Source organism: Myotis brandtii, unplaced genomic scaffold (assembly GCF_000412655.1).
Source record: "Myotis brandtii unplaced genomic scaffold, ASM41265v1 scaffold363, whole genome shotgun sequence".
Taxonomy (NCBI): Eukaryota; Metazoa; Chordata; class Mammalia; order Chiroptera; family Vespertilionidae; genus Myotis; species Myotis brandtii.
This window is the reverse complement of record NW_005363938.1, coordinates 2,202,338-2,224,847: the sequence shown is the minus strand read 5'-3', so window position 1 is coordinate 2,224,847 and position 22,510 is coordinate 2,202,338. Positions and strand designations below refer to the sequence as shown.

The following is a 22,510-nucleotide window of genomic DNA, read 5'->3' as shown; positions in this document are numbered from 1 at the left end:
AATTCAACATAACACTGAAAAAATATATATATATAATTTTTATTTTAATCCAAGCTCTAATAATATTTGCATAGAAACAAATTTTGAGGGTTTTTTTCCCCATAAGCAGTTTACTTTACTTTGAATTACCTCTGTAAGATGAAACATGATTTGTCTGAAAAGTAATTTAGATTCAGAACGTTGTATTTTGTCCCAAGATTGAATAGATACTATAACATAGATTGAATTTAACTGCAGGTCACCACATAGAAATAGACAAAAATTGCTTTTTCTGACCTGACACTTTTGGAAATCTTCCATTTTGCTCCTAAAAAAACTCAAGTGCTTTATTTTGATAGATTTTTATATTTTGTTTCTAAATCATGAGGTAAAAGGAAATTTCCCACTGGAATTTGCCATTGTGGCTAAGACTTTGAGATTCATAAAAACTATAAATCACAATGATCTTGAACTACCCAAAGGTCAAAACCCTCAGACTGGCTACAATACATCCACTGGGGATCTCAATAATGAGAGCATCTGACTTCAGTTTCTCAGTCTGAATTCTCATTTGAAATACAGTGAGACTCTCAACTGTTTGGTTACAGAGAGAAAAGATTTAAATAATTGTTTTATTGCTTGAGGTTTGTTGTATATAACTACAATTGAAATATGTACCCTTTACCCTTTCTAACATGCATCCCTGGTCTGTCTTGGCAAATCACCAGGGGTTGAAAAACCACCAATTAGAAAATGCTGGCCTATGGAACCTTGTTGTCTTACAGAATGAGAAACTGAGGCTCAGAGAGGAAAAGGGACTTGTCTAGGGCTCTCTGCAGGCAGCCATGTGATGTTCAGAGTGCTGGAAAGTAGGTTTGGAGGTGCCCAAGTTCTGTCCCTGGCTCATAGATATTCTCTATGTTCATCCTGCCTTCCTGACCATTCCCCCTCGAATGTCTACCATTCCCCTCAAATTCATCTTCAAATATACACACAGAAATAAAGGACTAGGGCTGTGGCAATGCCAATTAGAGAGGGGGTTGCAGGCAGAGGGAGCTCAAGCCTCCCCCAAATTTCCAACAGCCTCCACCAAAACCACCGCACATGAACAGACATAGTGTAAGTGTAAACCGCAGACCTGCCACACTCAGCTCCAAGACAGATCCTTGGGTTCTTTGTGTCCCTGCTCTCCCAGAAGACCCAGACAGGAGGATGGCTGAAGGCAAAACAAAAAAAGAAAGGGGATGGGGCGGGGGGGAGAAGGCCAGGGGAACCCGTGTGGTTGAGGTCCTGCAGGAAGCAGGAGAGAAGATGAGGTCAAGAGCCCGAGAAGTAACAAGGCAGCGTGGAGAGAGCAGAGGATTTTCATCCTGCACCCAAATGGAGCATCTGTGCTTATCTGTCTGAAAAAGCTGAGCATTTCCGTCCTATCCTGAAAAGAATGCGTGCTCATTGCAGGAAGAAAGGAAATCAAAAAGGAAAGGAAAAAAAAGAAAGAAAATTGGGATTCCCATAATGCTGCTTTAGTGCACTTCCATCTCTTTATTTATGCATACAGGCCACGTAGAACCATTTCCAAAAAGAACTCGTGGCTGAGGACACACCTTGCTTTAAGACGCAGAAGAAGGTAAATGACATGACTTTCCCACTTTCTCCAACTTCAGCATATACTTTTTCTTTTCATGATCAGAGCCTATTTTAGACTATGATCTCTTTTTCACTTAGCATTTTGCAACCATCTTTCCAAATTAATATATTTCTGCAACGGCTCTTTAAACCACTACGTAATAACCTATGAGTGAAATAATAATACTAATGCTAATAATAGCTAACTTGCTGAGCATCTAGGTGTGCCTGGCACAGTGCTGAACTCTTTACTAGTCATCTTCTTAGAATCTCCCCACTACCCTGGAAGCAGACAATGTCCATCCCTACGGATGAGAAGACGGCAGATGAATCAGACGGCTCCCCCACACACCCCAGTTGTTGGACTCTTAGCATGTGCACACCTGTTAGGTTCTTTCATTGGGATCAATTCCTGGAATTGCAGTTCCACAGTATTCAGGAAGTTCGGGGTGACACTTTTTGCGCGGGCCTGGAGGGTTATCTGGAGGTGCCACTGCACTTTCTGGAGCTGGGGGATCCCCTCCCCAGGAGCCCGTTGGGGCCTCTCTGAGCCTAGTTTCATCCCTTCTTGCTCCACCCCCACCATGAGGCTGGACCTTGCCCGGTGCTTCGCAATCAGGGGCTGGAATCCAGGCCAGGCCTGCCGGGCTCCGCCCCTTCCCGATCTAGGGGCTGCCAGGGACTGACCTACAGACCCACGGACAGACAGACGGAAAGACTGTGCTGATGGCCGCGCAGGGAGAGCCCAGCGTGGGACCAGGAGTGAGTGTCCCCCGACCGCCCCACGCCCCTTTTCCCGGTTTGGTAGACCTCCCAGGAGGTATAGTTCTGGGGAGGGGAGATACCCACAAATTACTAGGCTGGATGAACAGCAGGGGAGGGCGACCCCTTTAACCAAGCCCATGCCCAGAAGAGCGGAGCACGGTTAAAGGGGCCTCCAGAACTCCAGGAACTTTGACCCCTATTTGCATAAAGCTTCAGAACCCCCATGTCTCTCCTGCAGGCTCTAAGCAGAGGACTCTAGGGAGTTGAGTTCATGGGATGGCAGTAAAGGTCACAAAAATCTCACGATTTCAGGGGCCTGGTAGGTAAGGCAAAAATAACAGCTGATGTTTAAATGAGGGCCTACTTTGTGCCCAGCATCTTAGAGATTGATTCTCTTATCATCCCCCCTTTGCAGGGAAGGAAACTGAGGCACAGGGAGGTTGCAGTTTACAGAGCTGGTGAGTGGTGAATCCCGGAGGAGTCAAGATTACCAGAAGGGAGGGAGTTGGGGGCCGTTAATACAGCAGGGAGAAAACTAAAGAGGCCATGTTCTGTAAACTTCATATTCAAACTTCTTCTAGCGTGAGAGAAGGCCAGGGGCCAGGATAAGGATCACAAACTGAGAACAAAGTTTGGGGTCAATGGCGTCAGCTCTGTCGCTCCTTGTTTGTGTGAGTCCAAAGAAGCCTGTTCCCTCTCAGTGAACAGGTCTGTGAAATGGGGGCAGTGACACCTACATCCTGGGGTTGTGATAAAGGTTAAGTGACAGTCCGTACCCAGCACTTTTCAGGGAGCCCAGGTCTCCTAGACTCCCGGACCCAACCACGTGGGTTCAAATCCTAGCACCACCACTTTCCAGCTCAGTGACATCAACCAAGTTACTCAACCTCTCTGGGCCTCCGCTTCCTCATGTGCAAAATCAGTGTGATCATTGCATCTACCTGATAGGGTTGCTGCTAGGGTTAGAGGAGTTGAGAATTATAAGGTATTCCAAAGAGTGCTTGGCATGTTTTCATATAAATGTCAGGGCTCCAAAGAGTCGCCTGGCCCCTCAGCAGGTGAATTTAGGACCCCTGTGCTGTACCATCATAAAAGTCGCCCTGGTGTTCCCTCAGGTCTGGAACCAGACGGAGCCTGAGCCCGCTGCTGACCGCCTACTAAGCCTTTGCTTCCTGAAAACGGCAGGGGCCTGGGTGCCCCCCATGTACCTCTGGGCCCTTGGCCCCATCTACCTCCTCTATATCCACCGCCATGGCAAGGGCTACCTCCGCATGTCCTCCCTGTTCAAGACCAAAATGGTAGCTACTGCCTCTGGGAGCCTGGAACCAGACAATGGTTGGGGGGGCGGGGGAGGAGCAGGCTGGAACCTGGCAGAGACCCCGCAGCGGACACTCCTCCTATCAAGAAGCACATGGGGTGGGGACAAGAAGGGAACTTAACCAAACAGAGCAACACTCCACAGGATACAGAGGTAAACTCAGTGGAACAAGGTTCACTCAAACAGATTGGTAATAATGAAAACACACACACACACACACACACACACACACACACACTCATGCGTTCCTGGACAGTTTCTGGCCACCATAACCTGACATTCCGCAAAGCAGGGCATACACAAGGTAATTTTAGGATCACACTAGGATAAACCTTTTACATGTTTAACAGTTATGCATTGATTTTTATGTTTCCCAGCTCTCAGTACTAAAGAACAGTTCTTCAAATTGTTAGGTATCGCCCCGGCCGGTGTGGCTCAGTTGGCTGGGCGTCATCCCGTGCACCAAAAGGTTGTAGGTTTGAGCCCAGGTAGGGTAGCATGCAGGATGTTTTGCTCTCATCTCTCTCTCTCTCTCTCTCTCTCTCTCTCTCTGAAAATCAATAAAAAAATATTGTTGGGTATCTATTTTAGTGAGTTACAAAAACACTGGCATTGTAAGGGTGAGCCTTTCTGCTCAACTATCTATCCCATTCTCCTCCAGACTTCTACAAGAATGCCCTGCAACGTGCATTCATTCCCATACCACCTAGTTAATTTTTGTCCTATTGCCAACCATCTCTCTATGGTTGACACACTCTCCCTTAAAGGGCCAGGTAGTACATATTTGAGGCTGTGGGGGTCATGTGGTCTCTGTCCTAACTACTGAGTTCTGTCATTGCAGCAAGAAAGCAGCCACAGACCACAGTAAACAAATGGGCACGACAGTGTTTCAACAAATATTTACAGTCGCTGAAATTTGAATTTCATGTAACTTTCACGCAGCATGACATATTTACTCTTCTTACTTTTGTTCAATGATTGGCAAATGTCGAAAGCCATTCTTAGCTCACAGGCAATACAGAAACAGGCCGTGTGCCAAACTCTGCCTGCGGGTGGTAGCGTGACCCCTGCTTTGACTAACTGAGGTACTTTCAGTAGTTTCCCTGGTGTGCCTCGGTCTGGCCTTCTCTCCCACATGTAGGCACTCCCACTTTCTTGCTCTCTCTTATTCAAGAGAGATCGAAGCCTTCAAGAGAGGGCCTGGAGACATACGGGTCCCAACGGAGGGTTTCCCTTTGGTTTAACAGTAGGGATGGAAAGAGACTTGAAGGAAGTGTAACTTTTTCACTGGTGAGTCTATTTCATCCCACTCTGTTCCTTTGTACCTGAGCTCTCTCCTGTGCACGCCTGGAGCACCGCCAGCATTTTGGAAAACACGGGGTTGGCTCCAACCCTTGTGTTTCATTCTTATATGACAGTTACAGGTCAAGATCGGTTTGCAACACCCCTCACTGCTTTTTCTTATGCAAATTTCCCCTCCATCGGGCACTGTTAAATTATGACATTGGTACGTGCAGTGCCCCATCCAGAGCCATAGTGATGTGGGGTCATGGTGCAGTTTGCCACCACCTTTCTTTTCACCCACGAGCCTCATCTAAGCCTGTCTCCCCAGGTGCTTGGGTTCACCCTCATAATCTTGTACACCTCCAGCGTGTCTGTCACTCTTTGGAGAATCCAGCAGGGGATGCCCCAGGCCCCCGAATTCCTCATTCACCCCACCGTTTGGCTCACCACAATGGTAAGGACATCCCAGGCTTGCTCCTGGCTTACTGTCTTTCCTTGCCTCAGTGAAGGGTGGGGAGCAGACTGGGGCTTCCCCCTGCGTCCCGCCCCCCGCCCCACCTTAAGAGGTGTCTCCTGACTTTCTGTGCAGATCTTGGCAGTGTTCCTGATCCACATGGAGAGGAAGAAGGGGGTCCAGGCATCTGGGGTGCTGTTTGGGTACTGGCTGCTCTGCTGTCTCTTGCCAGCCATCAGCACCGCCCAGCAGGCCTCACAAGGGGTAAGTGGGGGCCTGGTCCACCTGGGGAAACCACAGTGACAGTTTCAGGCCTCCTCCCCTTTCCACACACAACCTGTTCTCTACATAGACACAAACACCACAGGTGCTTAAGCTCTAGCGACTCACAAACCCACTCCCTCCCATTGAAGTACCCATCATCCCCATGTCTTTGTCGGCACAAATTCTCATGGTCGTACACACTCACAGCACACACTTAACTTGCACAGCAGACACACTGGGTCACACAACCACAGGCTCCGAAACCTCCCCCACACACCTGCATATGTGCGTTCACACCTGCTGCCACCCAGTTGTGGCTGTGCCTTCAAGTTCCCACACTACACACACATTCACACAGCACTCCCACCGTTCCCCGGGCACAGACTCACTGTGGGTTGGCAAGCTCGGAGTTCCCACGTGAAATTCCAAACTGGTCCTATACACAGAGGGCAAAAGCCGGGCCATTTTAGACTGGAACGTGGTGGTTTAACAAGCAAGGGAACTTGGTCACCACAAGACAAGGAGATCTCCACATCCACCCACCAGAATCTTAAAGTTTATACAGCAGCCTTAATGGGGTTCAGTCACGTGAGCCATTCAGACACCTTGCTCTCTCAAGGCTGCCTCATTGAACAGGGGAGGGTGTGGAGTCTCTGATGGCCCAGGTCCAGCTTGTAGGTCACCCCGCAGTCACGTCCTCTCCATGACCTCCCCTGACACACACCTGCACACACTCTTCCTCATGCATGCAGGTTTCCCCTCATGCTTACCTGCTCCCACCCTCACCCGTGCTCTCATGCATCTGTATTTCCATGCTCATTTTGCACACCCGCTCATATTCCTGTTTCCCAAACTGGACATCAGCATTTCCATGGTAGGGGCATGATGGATCATTTTATCTGCAGAGAAAAATATATAGCCTAGACAGGGTTTCTCAGCACTCGTGGCATAATTCTCTTTCGGGTGGGGAAGCTGTCCTGTGCGTTGTAGGATGTTGAATAGCATCCCTGGTCTCCACCCACTAGATGCCTGTAGCACTAACCCTCATCTTGGTAACCCCAAATGTCTGTCAACGTTGTCAAATGTCCCCTGGGGGCAAAGTCACCCCCAGTTGACAACCACTTGCACAGGTGGCACCCACCCAAGACCTGTTGAGCCAGATGGTTAAAAGGAGAGGACAGAGAACCACCCTTCTGTCCTCAAGGACAGATTTTTACAAAGTAACCTTTGTAACTAATGGGAAAATTCCACAGGCCACCCACTAATGCATCAGACGGGGGATTTGCACAGTTGGCTTATCAATCTGCCTGCCTGGGCTCAGTGGGACTTCTGCCTTCTCTCCCGCAGGGCTTCCAGAGTGACCCCTTCCGCCACCTGTCCACCTACCTGTGCTTGTCTCTGATGGTGGCGCAGTTTCTGCTGTCCTGCCTGGCCGATCGACCCCCCTTCTTCCCTAAAGAGCCCCAGCAATCTGTAAGTTGCCAATCCGGTGCTTCCCTTGTCCCTGTTCTACTTCTGGTCTCCGTCTCCCCATGTAACCAAAGTGGGTAAACTAGAGCACAGGACTTTTCTTTTTTTATTCATTCCATCATTCAGCAAAACGTGTATGGCACGTCTACTCTATGCCATGGGTTGGCCAACTTTTTCTGTCCAGAGCAAGATAGAGACTATTTTAGGCTTTGTGGGCCATCTGGTCTCTGTGGCAACTACTCAATTCTGCTGCTGTAGCACAGACAATATGTCAACAAAGGGAATGTGTCCCAATAAAACTTTATTTGCAGAGACAAGCAGTGGGCCGGGTTTGGCCCCCAGGGCTGCAGTTTGCCTGCCTTTGCTCTGTGCCCCAGCTAGGTACTGCAGGTTATACTGAATAAGCAGATGTGCCTATCTTCATGCAGCTAACAGCCAAGTAATAGAACCAAACATTAGTCACGTAATTATACGAATGTGGGGAAAATTACCACTGGGGAAAATGCTCTGCAGGAGAACCTCGCGGTCCCTGAGAGCTTACAACAGGTAACGTGAACTCAGGAGAGAATTCTCTGAGGAAGAGACAGTTGATCTGAGGTCATCTAAAACGAAGCTCAACTGCTTAAATAACCACATAAGACTACAGTCTCGCCTTTTTTCCATGATAATGGCAGAAAAAAAATTTAAAAACTGATAACAAGCTGTCAATCCTGTGGCCCAGTCCCTTGTTGCCTTGCCTGCTGGGTGTCTACCTCCGACAAGTAGGCCGGGCACAGCGCTGTGCACTTGGAGACTAAGCTGATGGTCATTTCCCCTGTCTTCTTGCCCTTGGCTCCCCTGGCCACAGAGCGGCCTTGGAATGTGAGACTGCATTCTCCTTTTGCCCCATCTTTTGTCTTTACAGAATCCCTGTCCGGAGGCTGGGGCCTCCTTCCCCTCCAAGGCCATGTTCTGGTGGGTTTCTGGGTAAGTACAGTAGCTGGGAAGGGCTGAGGTGGTGCCTTCCTCACCTCCATTTGCTGCCCTGATTTGTTACCACCGTTCGTCCCCCATGGGGTTCCAAGGTCAGCTGGCTTTCTCTGCTCCGGCCTCAGTGTGTCCCTCTCAAAGTGCCCATCCGCCACATCCCACTCCTCCTCACTCACTGGAGTGAGATTTGGGCTTGAACCCTGGAGCTCTCTCTTAGCCGGCCATATCACAATATGGAGTCTTAGTTTTCCCCTCTTTAAAATGGGAACAACTCTACTTTCATTGAATGTGAAGTGGTTAGTGCTTGTACATAGCAGGTGCTAGATAAAATCGTCTCTTACTCAGCGTCAGTCATTCCATCAACATTTAATAAGCACTTACTATGTGCTAAGCACCAGGGGTGAGGAGGGAAAGACCAAATCTTTACCCCCTGGAGGCTCCCAGGCTGGCAGAGAAGACAGATGTTTCTCCAGGGTCAGCACATTGGGCACTGAGGGTGTCCCCACCCACCAGGCCCCCTCCTGAGCACACTGTGGTCAGACTTCAGAGTACCCAAATTGGAATCCTAGCCCCACCGCTTCCTGGCTGTGTGACCTTGGGCAAGCTACTTAGCCTCTCTGTGCCCCAGTCTCTGCATCTATAAAATGAAGATAATAGCATCTACCTCATAGGGTTGTGAGGATTAAATGAAATACAGTTTATGAAGAACTTAGAACAGGGTCTGGCCTACAATGAGTATTATATAAAGCAGCTGCTAAATGCATGCAGAATGGGATGCTCTGGGGGTGTGGAGCTAGTGGAAAGAGCATAGAAGTGCTAGAAGAAAACAGACCTACCCCTGTATTTCCCAAACATAGATATTTATGGACCATTCTTCAAGCTTTTTGCCTTATTCGAGTATTATTTATACATGATTTACTTAATGTTTTTTTCTTTAAATTAACTCACTTTTCTACTTTAATAGCCTTTTTTTAAAAAAAGGAAACTTTCTATCATTGCCAAATTGGAAAAATTCTATGGAATCACTTGCCATGTAGAACTCCAAACATAATTTCAGTGAAAAGTAAGCAATGTTAATAATTTCTAGATCAGAACTGTTGCTCGCCTGTGTTTGCTCTGAGTTAGGGCAGGGAACTTGAAAAGTCTCAGAGAGGAGCACAAGACCAGCACCAAATAAGACCTTCTCCTTGACATCATTGGAAAGATTAGAGAGACCTAAAAAGAAAATAACACTTAATTTCTGTGTGTGCGTGCTGGTTTGCAAATTGGCCCTGTACCCAGAGGGCAAAGAGAGATGGAGGAGACAGGCTCCAGAATGGTAGGTGGCGGTTTTCACAAGCAAGGGAACTCACCTACAAGCCTCATCTTGGGCTGCAAGACAAGATCTCCACACTCACTGGTCAGAATCTTAACAGTTTATACAGAGGCCTTAATGGGGTTCAGTCACATGGACCTTCCAGATGGTCTCAACAACATCTTCCTCTCTCAAGGCTACATCCTTGGAATGGCTCCTAGTGCAGGAAGAGTGGGCAGTGTGCACATTCCAAGGACAGGGGAGGGTGAGAGGCCTTCAATTGACCAGGTCCAGCTGTGGGGTCAACCAGTAGCCCCATCCTCTCAATGACCTCTTCCAGCAATGGGCCACTGACAGTCATCTCACATACCAGCCCCATGTGTGGGGAAACACTGTAATTTTAAGGTGAAAAAATTGAGGTCCATTGATGAGAAGTGACATGACCATGTCACAGAGTTGATAAGTGGCTTCATGTGACAAATCTTGGGCCAGGGGATGAGGATAAAGGCAAGCGCTGTCTTTGTCCCTATGGAGGAGAAAGACACTAAATAAATGATCAGACTAAAAAGTAGATGATCATAATTGCAACAGCATCCTATATAATAAAGAGCTAATATGCAAATGGTCACCATGCCCTCACGCCGTCACACCATAATGGCTCAGACACTCAACACTGGGGAGAGAGGAATGGGGACCAGCCAGGCACAAATGAGCTCAAGAGAGAGAGGAATGGGGACCAGCCAGGCACAAATGAGCTCAAGAGAGAAAGGAATGGGGACCAGCCAGGCACAAATGAGCTCAAGAGAGAGAGGAATGGGGACCATCCAGGCTGTGGCCCTGGAGAGGGACAAGCCACCCGCCCCGCAGTCCCAGGTGCCTTCAGCTGTGGCCCAGGCAAAGCCGGCCTGGGTCCTGGGTGCCTGCGGCTGGCCAGAGGGAGGGAAGCCCAGGTCCCGGGTGCCTGTGACCAGCCGGAGGAGGGAATCCTGTGTCCTGGGTGTGGGGTGAGGCAGAGGCGGTAAGGGGGGATCAGGCCAGCAGGGGAGCAGTTAGGGGCAATCAGGCCAGTAGGGGAGCAGTTAGGGGCGATCAGGCAGGCAGGCATGCGGTTAGGAGCCAGTGGTCCCAGATTGCAAGAGGCAGTCAGACATCCCCCGAGGGGTCCCGGATTTGGAGAGGGTGCAGGCCGGGCTGAGGGACCCCCTCCCATGCATGGATTTTGTGCACCGGGCCTCTAGTTATAAATGAAAAGGCTCAAGAAACTATGGGATCATTTAATGGGGGGATCTGGACAGCGGAGGTCATCAGGTGGGCTTCTAGGGAAATCCCATCTAAGCTGAGGTGAAGGACAAGTCAGAAGTGACCAGGTGAGGAATGCAAGACAGGAGTTTTGAGCGGAGCGACACGCATGTGCAAAGGTCCTGAGGCCGGATGGCTGTAGGGTGAGCGAGGAGGAGAGGGGGACATGGAACACCGAAGGAAGAGTTCAGGTTTTCTCCACAGTGATAGTTTTCCATTCCGGACTTCTGACTCCTAGGGAGGTGTATTTCCCCTGCCCCACAGGCCGTCTCTTGATTAAATCTCTCTGAGCCTCTGTTTGCTTCCTCCTCTGTAGAATGGGTCAATAAAAACCTCTCAGATGGGCTCATGTGAGCATTAAATGACATGATCTTTATAAACTGGAAAGTGCCAGCAAATAATAGGTGCAGTTAAGTTCATTGCTTTCACTTTACGGAGGGGCCAGCAGAGGTGCAGAGAGGGAAAGGGACTTACCCAGGGTCACACAGCTACCAGGCCAGGACTTTGATGGGGCAGAAGACACAAGGAGCCTGCCTTGGTGACCCTCTTTTTTTTTTTGACAGGCTGGTCTGGAGGGGCTACAGGAGGCCACTGGGACCAAAAGACCTCTGGTCCGTTCGGAGAGAGAACTCCTCAGAAGAACTTGTTTCCCAGCTGGAAAGGGAATGGACAAGGAGCCGCAGAGCGGCCCAGCGGTGAGTGTGTGGAAGCAGAGAGCGAGCTCAGCTGCAAGGTTGGTTAGCAAAGCTCCAAATACAACCACCAACCATCCTCTGGCTCCACCTCCACAGTCCCCTTCCTGCTGGCGGATGTCACTAAGCATTAATGAGTCAGGAGAAAGTGACATTCCGCCTCCCCACTCCGCACCCCTGCCCCGAGTGCTTCGCAGGTTCCCAAACGAGAGGGACAAAGTGGGAGCTCCACAAGGTCTCCAGAAGGAAGCTCGAATGCTGGGATGGCAGGCAGGAAACAGAAGGGATGTTTTAAGACTGGGGGTGGAGAGTTGGGTGGTGGATCAGAAATGCAGGCAACTATTCACTTATGTCACCGAGTAATTCGTTTCCTGGGCCTCGGCTTTCTTACCTGTTCAGTGGGGGTGCCATCCCCTCTCCCTTAACTCATAACTTGTGGGAGACGAAAAGAAAATGATTTTAGAAAAGAACTGAGCGAATTCTTCTAAAACTGTAAAAGCACAAGCAATACCAGTTCCCCAGAGGAGTTCAAGCTCTCTCTAGTCCTGTCCTCTGTGCCCCACTCTTGCCCTCCGTGGCATCTCTGGAAACTTCGGTGGGGGCCTTGGAGTCTGAAGAACCAGTTTGGGAACCGTTCGTTGTTCTAGAGAAATGAGCTGACAACACTAATGAAACCTGAGGTTTGGACAAGTCGCTTGACCTCACTGGATCTTGGTGTTTCGGGGGACAGACGAAAATAACTTAGTTCTGTGGGGGAAAGTTACATTTCCCTCATGTACTCTAGGATGTTGTGGTGGTGGCTGTAGATGCTAAGTCCCACAAATTAGCAGGAGAGAGAGAGAGTGAGAGACTGTTGGCTCACATACTAGTAGCAGAGAAGGTGGGTCTGGCTTCAGGTCTGGCTGAATCCAGGGGCTTACATGGTATCCAAATTCTTTCCCCCCATCTCTCCTCTCAGCTGTTTCTGTGTAGTCGGCTCTTCATAATGCCATCTCTCCTAGCTTTCATATAGGGGAAACCCCAAGGAAATTGGGATTGGCTGGCTCATGTGGGGCCACGCCCATGGCTAGGGGGTGGGCCCTATTATTGGTGATTCCTTGAGAGTCACACAAAGAGGGAAGGGGAGAGGAGGTACTGCTCCCCAAAGGAAGGGGGTGGGTTGCTCAAAAAGGGGTGAGTATATGAGCAAATCGAAGCAGCAGCTCTCTCTCACACACCAGGCATAGTACTTGCTGAACTTCCCCTCCACTCTTAAATTACCTTTGAGGGGCAGAGTTCATTCACAAAAGCCCTGGTGTCTCACCCGCTCTCTCCCTGCTCGGGCTTCCCTTGCCAGCATGAGAACACGGGAACACTGGAGCTGGTAGATGGAAACATTCCCCAGGGCAGGCTGAGGACCCATAAACAGTGGGCAGAAAGAAAGGAGGAAGGCATGGTTATCCAAGGACCCAGCTCAGTCATGTTCCGAGCTGACTGATGACACACAGAGGGAACTTTGGTTTTAGGTCTGAAATATGTTGCAACTTTTGGAGGAAGAGGATGTCATCCTGAGAGGTTAGCAGGTGCTACCTACTGGCCAAGCCAGGTTTCCAAGGTATACTTGGCCCACATGGTGGAATGTTGTTCTTGTTCTTTGGGGTTTTGTTTTGTTTTGTTTTTAATAAGTTGCCAACATTTAAAACATGAGAGATGTCGCCTAAGAATCTGGAATTCTGATCTCTCTTAAAGTAGACGGGCGGTGCTAGGTCACAGCCCCGCATGGAACAGGAGAGTGGATCTGGGTGGGGGCTGCCCCCTTAGAGAGGGCAGGTGCTCTTCAGCTTGCCACAGTCTCCACCACTCCCTTTTGTCTCCCCCGACTCAAACCTGGCCACTCACTCATACCCTTGTCTCACCTTGTGGTCGTATGCAAGTCCTGCACAAACAGACCTTTGGTCCAGAGACCAAAGGCTACACACCAGTCTAGAGGCTGTCCTGGAAGAAAAGTGAAGCCCCCTGGAGCGGAGGAAGTTGGCTACAGCCTGCAGGCTGACCACAATGACTCAGAGCTCTGGGGCAAGCAGCTAGAACAGGACGAGCAGTACACCCAGCCAGAGGAAGCCTTCACAGTCATCTCTTCGCCCACTCAGAAACACTGAGGCTCAGAGGGCAGGGGACAGAGCTAGCATTTGACCTCAGTCCCCTGGCTCCAAGGCCAAGTTCAGTCCACCAAACCAAGTTGCCTGCTTCCTTTTTTCCTTCCACAAATCTTTATAACCTTATGCACCAGGCACTTCTGTTAGGCCCTTTGCACACATCACAGCTAATCTATTTCCCCCCCATTCATTTGGCAAGGGTTAACTCAGTGCCTACTACATTCCGGAGCTGAACTAGGTGCTGGGGAAAAAAGCAAAAAGTCTCCCCATCTTGAGCTCTAACAAGACCAATAAGTAAAGGAGAGAGTTGGAGAGAGTGAGCATGGCCGTGAAGGCCAGTCATGAAAGGATGGAATCAGATGGGGAAGGGTGGTTGGGAAAGGCCTCCGCAAGGAGGTGACATCCTTTTGTCATTCGAGACCCAAATACCAAAATGCACGTGGCAGGTCATGCACAGCTCAGTGACAAAGGCCAAGCCACAACCCTCCGAGATGCCAAACCAAACAGCAAGCGAGGCCAGGCATGGGGGACAAGGCCTTGACCTGGTCAGCGAAAGTCTGGCAAGCGACGCTCGCCACGGTCTTTCTTTCTTTTTTCTTTTTGCTGGGTGGTGAGGACCATAAAGAGGCGCAGTGTAAACCATGGATGGAGATCCGGGCTCAGATCCCTGCTCTGTCCTTGCTGTGTGAGCTCGGGCAGCTGTCACCACCTCTCTGAGCCTCAGTCTTCTCTTAAGTAAAGTGGGGAGCCTGTGAGAGCTGGCAGGCAGGGAAGTTGAGAGGAGTTGGTGCAATCGGGCATGTACAGGACAGATCCCAGTGCCTGGTCCTGGGTTCAAGCTCTGTACGTGGGCATTGATATTAATGATAACCCCATAGTTTGTCAGAATTGGAGGGGACGCAGAGAGAGAGATTAGCTCCATCACACACAAAGACACAGAAGTACAGAGAGGGGAGCGGTCTGCCCAAAGTCACACAGCAGCTGGGCTGTCAGCAGCTGCATCACCACCAACCAGCCTCTCCCTATGACTGAGGACTGCCTGCCTCAGGAGGGGTCCTCTGACTTCCCTGCCTCCCCCTCCGCCACCCTAGCTCTCCCTGTGGCCCCTGGTTATGACCGAGGCCAGGGCTCATTTTGCTTCAGGGCTCCTGAGCTTCTATATGTGGTGTCATACAGACAAGGAGTGCCAGACCCATGGACATCAGCAGGATTCTAAACCAGCTCCAAACCAGTCTAAACCACCTAAGGGCTGTTGTAGAAGAAGGGAGGGCTGCATATTGGATAAAAGAGGGCCCAAAGGCAGAGTTGGGATCAAATCCCAGTTCTTTTATTTCTCAGCTATGTGCCCTCGGACAAGTTCACCCTCTGAGCCTTAGTGTGCACATCTGTGAAATGGGCTTAACACCAGGCTTGCCAGGTTCTTAGGAGGACTAGGAAGTGCCTGGTGCATAGAGTAGGTGCTCAAAGCATGTACAGTCCCATCACCATCCATGAGATCTTGGGGCTGCCTTCCTGCCCACTCCACCCCTAACTGCCTATTTGTCTCATAAGTGGGTGATCTGGGGGATAAGGAAGGGGTGATCGTGGGGGATAAGGAATAGGGTGATCTGGAGGATAAGGAAGGGGGTGATCTGGGGGATAAGGAAGGGGTGATCTGGGGGATAAGGAAGGGGGTGATCTGGGGGATAAGGAAGGGGTGATCTGGGGGATAAGGAAGGGGTGATCTGGGGGATAAGGAAGGGGTGATCTGGGGGATAAGGAAGGGGTGATCTGGGGGATAAGGAAGGGGTGATCTGGGGGATAAGGAAGGGGTGATCTGGGGGATAAGGAAGGGGTGATCTGGGGGATAAGGAAGGGGTGATCTGGGGGATAAGGAAGGGGTGATCTGGGGGATAAGGAAGGGGTGATCTGGGGGATAAGGAAGGGGTGATCTGGGGGATAAGGAAGGGGTGATCTGGGGGATAAGGAAGGGGTGATCTGGGGGATAAGGAAGGGGTGATCTGGGGGATAAGGAAGGGGTGATCTGGGGGATAAGGAAGGGGTGATCTGGGGGATAAGGAAGGGGTGATCTGGGGGATAAGGAAGGGGTGATCTGGGGGATAAGGAAGGGGTGATCTGGGGGATAAGGAAGGGGTGATCTGGGGGATAAGGAAGGGGTGATCTGGGGGATAAGGAAGGGGTGATCTGGGGGATAAGGAAGGGGTGATCTGGGGGATAAGGAAGGGGTGATCTGGGGATAAGGAAGGGGGTGATCTGGGGGATAAGGAAGGGGTGATCTGGGGGATAAGGAAGGGGGTGATCTGGGGGATAAGGAAGGGGTGATCTGGGGGATAAGGAAGGGGGTGATCTGGGGGATAAGGATCTTTTATAAGGTCACTAATCCCATTCATGAAGGCTCCACCCTCAGGATTTAGCCACCTCCCAAAGGCCCCATCCCCTAATACACTGCACTGGGAGTTAGGATTCCAACATATGAACCTGAGGAAACATACTCAGTCCACTCAAGGACCCAGCGCCATGCCCCTTCTCCCCTAAGGCACACTGCGGCAGCCGCGTTTAAGAAGAAAGGGAGCCTCCGCCGTGGTGGGGAGCCCGCAGAGGCCGAGGCCTTCCTGCAGCCAAGAGGGAGTGTGAGGGGCCCGCTGCTGAGGGCCCTCTGGCAGGTCTTCCGCTCTACCTTCCTCCTGGGGACCCTCAGCCTTGTCATCAGTGACGTCTTCAGGTTCACTGTCCCCAAGCTCCTCAGGTGAGTTCAAGCCTTGGGTGCCTTGCTACGGTTGGTGGTCCTTGGGGCCGGGGGGCTTTAGCTCTCCTGCCTCCACCTAGACCTCTGCTCAGGGAAGTGGAGGGTGGGCGAAAGGACACTGAGAAGGACCAAAGCAAATGAGAAGGTGACTGACCTTGGGGAGAGACAGTGAGTGACCGCTAACCTGACTGTATCGGTTAGCTTTTGCTGCATAACAAAACACCCCAAAAGTGAAGGGCTTTAAACCACTTGTTTACTTATGATAATGTGGGTGAGCAATTCAGTTAGCACATGTGCACCCCAAGTCTGTTCAAATTTCCTAAGGATACCAATCATACTGAATGAAGGCTCACCGGGGCAGACTCACTTTAACTTATGCAGTTGCATTCTGAGGTGCTGGGGGTTCGGACTTCAACACAGGAATTGTGTGGGTACAACTCAGCCCACCACAGGTGGGGATAAAAACGTCACTGTTCTTGAGTGGAGCTGCCGCAGCTCGCTTTGCACATTAGCATAGAGAGTGGGGAAAATAATTACAGTCCTTTCTGAAAATAAAATCTGCCACACTATCTGGTCCTCCAAGACCTGGCCAGGCTTGGGCACAGGCAACACCCGCGGGTGCCTTCTCTCACCAGCTCTGCCTCCTCCCTCCTTCTCCCACAAGCCTTTTTCTGGAGTTCATTGGCGATGCCACAGCCCCGGCCTGGAAGGGCTATCTGATTGCGGTGCTGATGTTCCTGGCCGCCTGCCTGCAAACGCTGTTCGAGCAGCAGCACATGTACAGACTCAAGGTGCTGCAGATAAGGCTGCGAACAGCCGTCACTGGCCTGGTGTACAGAAAGGTGAGCCGTGGGGAGAGGCGCGGGCCTTTCCCTTCTCCTCATCCTGTCCTGACCTACATGCAGATGCTCCAGCCAGGAAAGCAGGAGGGGTCATGTCACTGAACTGTTGATATCATCGGTGCCTGAAAACATATTCATTCCTTTGTTAATAGTTGCTTACCCTGCACTCGCACCTCCTTGGTTATTTCTCTAAGGCCCTGCATGATCTGACCCTAGGATCTTTGTGACCTCATCACATCACATCATATGTCTCTTCGTCTCTTGCTCACCCGCTCCAGCCACAAACACAGCAAGCACCCTCCCACCCCAGGGCCTTTGCACTTGCTGTTACCACTGCCTGGACAAACCTTTATGCAATCAACTCCCTCATGAGGATAAAGGACTAACCTTTGGTCAGTGCAGAAACTAGGTAATAGTGGACTGACTGTCAGCTACGTTACCAGGCAGCACGGCTTATGGTAAAAAATGAGCCCTGACCCATTGGTACATTGCATCTGACCTAGAAGTTCCGTTAGGGAACTATGAACACCTGGTGGGAAGCCATAGCTCTGGGCTTCTCTCTGTGCAGTGACTCTTGTCCCTTTGGGGGACCCTGGAAGGAACCCCACAAGACTGATGCTATAAGAAACAGTGGCTCCTGTGGGGTCTGGAGTGTCTGAGCCAGGGTGATGCTGCCCCCTGTGAGTCTCCTCCTCATACCTGAGCTGCCGCCTGAGGAAGGAGGCGGGTAAATGGAACAGCTCCTCAGTGGCCACGAGGGTGGCTTTGATGCTGCCCTGCTGCTGTGTTTCAGACCCATGTCCCCTGAGCACATGGGAGCTGCGCACGTGGGGCCGGGCCGGTCCTGTGAGTCCACGTGTTGAGTGAGGTGGATTGGAAAACGACCAAGGGCATTGCCCGTCCCACTCCCCACCCCGAGCGAGGAAGGCCTTCTTCATCTCAGGGCGAGGCCAGACCCCTCACTCTCCCCTCTGGGCTGCTCTAGGAACTGTGTCATCTTATTTTCCGCAGCTGGTGTTTTGTTTTGTCTTTTTTTTTGTTACTTCTCACCTGAGGACATTTTCCCCATTTTAGAGAGAGTGGAAGGGAGGGAGGAAGGGGAGAAGGAGAGAGAGAGAGAAACATAGATATGAGAGAGACACATCAATTGGTTGCCTCCTGCACTCGCCCCGACCGGGATCAGGGATCGACCTGCCCTTGACTGGAATGGAACCCTTAGATCAGCGGTTCTCAACCTGTGAGTCGCGACCCCTTTGGCGGTCGAACGACCCTTTCACAGGGGTCGCCTAAGACCATCCTGCATATCAGATATTTACATTACAATTCATAACAGTAGCAACATTACAGTTATGAAGTAGCAACGAAAATAATTTTATGGTTGGGTCACAACAGGAGGAACTGTATTTAAAGGGCCAGAAGGTTGAGAACCACTGCCTTAGATGCAAGGCTGATGTTCTAACCACACTCCTACCTGCCAGGGCTACATCTAGTGTTTTGACATCTGGGGCTTTATTGATCCTGGAGGGACTGCCAATTCCTAGAGAAAGTAAATGACTCACCTGATAGCACACATTTAATATGCAAACCACTGAACCCAGAGCCCAGCCCCCAACCCCCATGGATGGGGCTCTCACTTTCTGGGACGTTGTCTCCACACACACACACACCCTGCCCCATTCACTCCAGGGCCAGACAACTAGGCAGGGCTCCCACGCCCCCCAGAGCCTGCTGGGATTGTTGAAGGAAGCCAGCCCTCAGCCTGCTTGCCCTGCCTGGCCTTCCTTCCTGTGAAAACCACAGTACAGGCTTCTTCCCGCCTTCCTCCACCCAACCTGGTGCTTCCCTGAGTGGCCCCTCCCAGGATGGCACACCCTCTCCTCTTGAGATCTAGGAGTATCAAAACTATCTTGTCAATGACAGTCGTCTCCTGATGTGTGGGCCTTGACTTCCCTGAATAATAAAACCTGGATTTAAAACACTTCTTCGTGGCACTCATCATAACTGCCATTAAGGAAAGAGCTATGGAAGTCTTGACTTAATCTTGTTCCCCAGCTCAAACTCCACTCCCAGGGGAGCCAGCCCCATTCCCTCCGTTGTCCACAGCTATATTCTCAGTACTTGGCTCAGTGTGAGGCACGGAGTAGGTATTCAATAACGATTCAAAGACTTTTGGGAGAATTTCTACCCTCAGTCATTCCCAGTTTATTCCTTCACCCCCTCACTTCTTTCCTCATACATAACACTGAGCATTCAACAGGCAGGAAGGGGTCTGCTGTGGCCCCAGGGTTAGGGCGAATTTCCCGGCTGCCAGAGAACCAGGTTGGTATTTGAGAGGCACATTAAATGCCTGTTGAGCCCGGGTCATAACTTGCTCATCCTGGATTCAATTCCTAGCCTAGTCACTTACAAGCTCTCCGACTTTGGGCAAGTTGGTCAATTTCTCTGTGCCTCAGTTTCCTAAGCTGTAAAATGGGGTTGGTAATTCTGTATGTCTTTGATTCTAGTCTCACTTTTTAAAAATACTTCTGAAATCAAGATGCCTTACGTCTTAATTTAATTGGCATTGATTTTTTTTTTGCTTAATGATACACAAATAGGGTTTTATTCATGGCATTTGAAACTGAAATACGGCAGTACCCGCCCCATGCAGTTGTGTGATGTGTTCATCACAGAAAACAATGACACTGTGTATTGAACACAGTGCCTGCGACATGGTTAGCACTCAGCCAATGGCCACCACTGCCGTCACAAATCCAAGGTTTTCATGTATTTTGTGATGGACTATCATGGCTCCAACGCTTTAGGGATTTCAGAGTATTTTCCTCTTTGTCATCTCCCTGCATTCTCACAATGTGTGATGTGTTCATCACAGAAAACAATGACACTGTGTATTGAACACAGTGCCTGCGACATGGTTAGCACTCAGCCAATGGCCACCACTGCCGTCACAAATCCAAGGTTTTCATGTATTTTGTGATGGACTATCATGGCTCCAACGCTTTAGAGATTTCAGAGTATTTTCCTCTTTGTCATCTCCCTGGATTCTCACAAAGGCCCTAGGAGGTTGGCTTAGGGATTTTTATTAGTTCACGTTAGAGATGAGTGAACGGAGGCTCAGGTGCTGAAGAAATCTGCCTCAATCAGCCAGGATTAGTCTTAGACCCAGACCCCACCCCCCTCCCTGCGCCTGGGGCCTCCGGACTTTCCCTCAGATTCAGGTCTCCTTCCTCCTGCCCTACCCAGGTCCTGGCTCTGTCCAGCGGCTCCAGAAAGACCAGCGCAGTTGGGGACGTGGTCAACCTGGTGTCTGTGGACGTGCAGCGGCTGACGGAGAGCGTCGTCTACGTCAATGGGCTGTGGCTGCCGCTCGTTTGGATCATCGTCTGCTTTGTTTATCTCTGGCAGGTGTGCTGGGCAGAGGGCGCTGGGTTCTGAGCTGAATCCTACCCCCTCCTCCTCCTCCTCCTCCTCCTCCTCCTTCTTCTCTTCCTCCTCTTCCCTTATTCCTGTCTCCATCTGCACACTGTGGGCTAAAATGAGCAAAGTCTTAGACAAGGATGGCCTTTCCTTGACCTGGGCAGGATGCTCATCCTCTCTGGGCCTCGGTTTCCTCATCTGTAAAATACGGATGATAATGACGACACTGACACCTCTTGGGTACGCTATCCGGGTACCGGGGTAGCGAGGAGACAGATTAAGCCTGCTTGAAGTTACCAGTAATACTGGGGCACCAGCACCAGCAGCAAAAAAAGACAAAACATTTTAGGGGAAAGAATTTGCTACCTGGTTTTCAAAAACCATAAAGTGACCACGTGGCAAAAAAATTTTTTTTTAAATCAGTTTCTCTAACTTCCTTTCATCTAGTTTATGGTATAGGATTTTCTTTCTTTCTTTCTTTCCTTCCTTCCTTCCTTCCTTCCTTCCTTCCTTCCTTTCTTTCTTTCTTTCTTTCTTTCTTTCAATTAAAATCGCAATCGCAGACCTTGGAGTGGGACTGCCTGGGTTCAAAGCCTGCTTTTACTACTTGCCAGTTATAAACCTTGCACAAGGAACAGCCCATCGGTGCCCCATTCCCTCGTCTGTAAGGTGAGAATCATAGTAAACAACAGTGCCCCTGGCCTTGATGTTGAGTCTGAACTGAGCTGACGCCTGTGCGCACTTAGGCAGGGCCTGGCACACAGGTGTATTCTGCAGGCATCGGCTCATATTATTAATTATGCCTGGAGGTGGAGGTGGGCCAGTTCATCTGAAGATCTCCCTCCAGCTCGGCTCCAGGTGCAAGGTTCACACTCTTTTCTGTAAAGGACCAAATCGTAACTATTTTAGACGCTGGGTTCCATGTGGTTACTCTCAAAACTATTCAACTCTGCCCTTCGAATGCCAAAGCGGCCACACAACACTAAGCAGGGAGACAAGGCGGAGCTCCAGGGGGCCTGATTAGGAACACTGAAATTTGAATTTTGCGTAATTTTCACACATCTCTATTCTTTTTCTTTTCATTTTTTTCAACCACTTAAAAATGTAAAAACCATTGCATTTTTTTTTTTTTTTTGTACAGCTCACAGGCTATAGGAAAGCAGGTGGAGGGCCCTGGGCCATGTGCCATAGTTGGCAGGACCCTGGGTGGGTGTACCAGTGGCATCTTGGTTGTGAGTGAGTGTGGGATAGTCCCAAATGCCACCTACTGTGTGCTATCATCATTACTGGTCCCCTACTGCAGTTTCCACAGACCTGTAGGGCAGGGGCCAGAACCTTTCTGACTTGGTACCTGGTATTCCAGGCCTAGCACACAGTAGGTCCTTATCAAGTACACATAGGGCACTTCAAACAGTTCCTGATGTGAAGTACATAGATGTTAGCTGTTATGATAGGAATATGGGGAGGGGGAGGAGGACACAGAGAAATACAAGGCAATTGAGTAGGCCGACCCATGACCCAAGTGAACCTACAGACAACACACCCATCACTTCCTGGCCTACTCAGAGGATCACCCTGAGATCCTAGTTAAGGAGGGGTAGGCATTGGGGTGGCAATAGTTGGCATGTGTAGCATTTTTGCCAATTGATACCATTTTATCAGAGAGGGTTTGACCTTCTATCAACATTTTAGTATTTTCCCAACTCTGGCTCTGACGGCTGGCATTTGCCTTCTGGCACTTGTCTATTTAGCCACTGGGTGGCACTATTGCTACATAAATGAAACAAACTGGCTTGTTTGGTTGTCAGGGAAATTTCCAAAACTGTTTTTGGCTAATAAGAGAAACCAAGGCCCCCAGGCTGGAGGGAGGGTGAGGCTTGTCTAGAGAATGGGCCCAAATGACCTCAGAAGGAATCTCAAAAAAGTCACAGCCACTTAAAAATCATTTCTTCTACT

The 22,510-nt window shown here is 50.1% G+C and overlaps 1 protein-coding gene across 1 annotated transcript in view; it reads left to right on the top strand.

The window, feature by feature from the left end:
- Positions 1–2,279: 2,279 nt before the first annotated feature.
- The window catches only part of ABCC6 (ATP-binding cassette, sub-family C (CFTR/MRP), member 6), a 53,081-nt gene continuing 32,850 nt past the window's right edge, over positions 2,280–22,510 (top strand). Inside the window, exons 1-10 of the mRNA XM_014544394.1 lie at positions 2,280–2,367; positions 3,486–3,668; positions 5,301–5,426; positions 5,562–5,690; positions 7,038–7,163; positions 8,065–8,126; positions 11,286–11,417; positions 16,086–16,295; positions 16,960–17,137; positions 20,381–20,542. Of these exons, the coding sequence (XP_014399880.1) occupies positions 2,332–2,367; positions 3,486–3,668; positions 5,301–5,426; positions 5,562–5,690; positions 7,038–7,163; positions 8,065–8,126; positions 11,286–11,417; positions 16,086–16,295; positions 16,960–17,137; positions 20,381–20,542 (1,344 nt within the window). The 5' untranslated portion in view covers positions 2,280–2,331. The remainder of the gene's footprint in view (positions 2,368–3,485; positions 3,669–5,300; positions 5,427–5,561; positions 5,691–7,037; positions 7,164–8,064; positions 8,127–11,285; positions 11,418–16,085; positions 16,296–16,959; positions 17,138–20,380; positions 20,543–22,510) is intronic.